Below are 1,183 nucleotides of genomic sequence, written 5' to 3' on the forward strand. Positions count from 1 at the left end.
ACGTACTGCGGCTACTTCATGCTTGTCGGCGTCGTCTACACGATCGTGTTCAACTTGTACATTGACAACTTTTCCGAGTCCAAGAACAAGGTGCTCAACGTCATCGCCAACCACTGCCCGCTGCCGATGGCCGTCTCGATCGGTATGATTGTGCCTGCGAGCTTTGGCCTCGAAGGCATGATCATGGCCGGTATCATCGCGTACTGGAAGTCCAAGGACGAAGACTCGTTCGAGAAGACGCAGTACATCCTCGCCGCCGGCCTCATGACCGGTGAAGGTTTCTCGGTCCTCACGCAGATCATCGTGACGCTCTGCGGCGGCAGCGCGCCCGTCCAAGTGTCGTACGCCATGACGCCGTAAGATCGCCCTTTGTCCTCGTGTCGTGTATATAATCAAACTAAGTTTGCATTGAAATCTTTCAAGTGTTTCGATGGGCGTCCGTCCTGGAAAGAGTTGGGTGTACTCGTTGGGAGTGAGGTGCCGTCGATAGCTACCGGTAGCTACTCGAGCCACCTACATGTAGTCTTTTTGAGCGAAGACGACTTGGTTTGCGAAGAGCACCACATTCTGGCGAGTCAATTTAGTCAATTTCTGTCAAGTTGACAGAAATGGACCTATACTGGTGCATTGGGATGAGGTCCGACTCTCGTTCTTTCTGCAAATGTTGATTCGACATGGACAGGGCGTAAAACCACCTTCTTTTGTCCGTGGTATTGGTGCTACGGTGCCGATCGAGTTGCACCAAAATATACCGGCGACACAACAACGCATCGAGTTTAGCACCTTGGAATCGATAGTCCACCACCATATCCAGTTCAGTGTAAATTATATCTAAATAGACTCACTTCAACAACAACAACGCATCGAGTTCATTTACAACACATCTTCAAACCCAAAGAAGACGCCGACGAGGTACCCGTCGGCGGTCAGCCCGCCTACAAAAGACGAGCTGACAATCTGGTCACCGCCGTCACGGTAGTCGCACGTGACGATCTTGACGTCACTCAAATGCGCGCGGAGGTGTGCTTGCAACGGCTGAATGACGTTGCTGCAAAAGGAGCGGTGGGCCTCGCTGTTGGCGACGAGCGCATTGTAGGCGTAATTGCGCCAAGACCGGAACGCGTTGACGTGCAGACCGTGGGCGGCGATGAATGCGTGCCACACGTCCGGGATCTCGTTGTCC

General features: G+C 53.0%; 1 protein-coding gene across 1 annotated transcript in view; it reads left to right on the forward strand.

Annotated features, from left to right (window-relative positions):
- SPRG_19687 (hypothetical protein) overlaps nucleotides 1-360 on the forward strand; it is a gene marked incomplete at both ends in the record, with an annotated part of 2,037 nt that extends 1,677 nt beyond the window's left edge. The window contains one exon of the mRNA XM_012344124.1: nucleotides 79-360. Within this exon, the coding sequence (XP_012199514.1) occupies nucleotides 79-360 (282 nt within the window). The remainder of the gene's footprint in view (nucleotides 1-78) is intronic.
- Nucleotides 361-1,183: the final 823 nt, after the last annotated feature.

The sequence above is a fragment of the Saprolegnia parasitica genome (assembly GCF_000151545.1).
Source record: "Saprolegnia parasitica CBS 223.65 unplaced genomic scaffold supercont2.16, whole genome shotgun sequence".
Taxonomy (NCBI): Eukaryota; Oomycota; class Saprolegniomycetes; order Saprolegniales; family Saprolegniaceae; genus Saprolegnia; species Saprolegnia parasitica.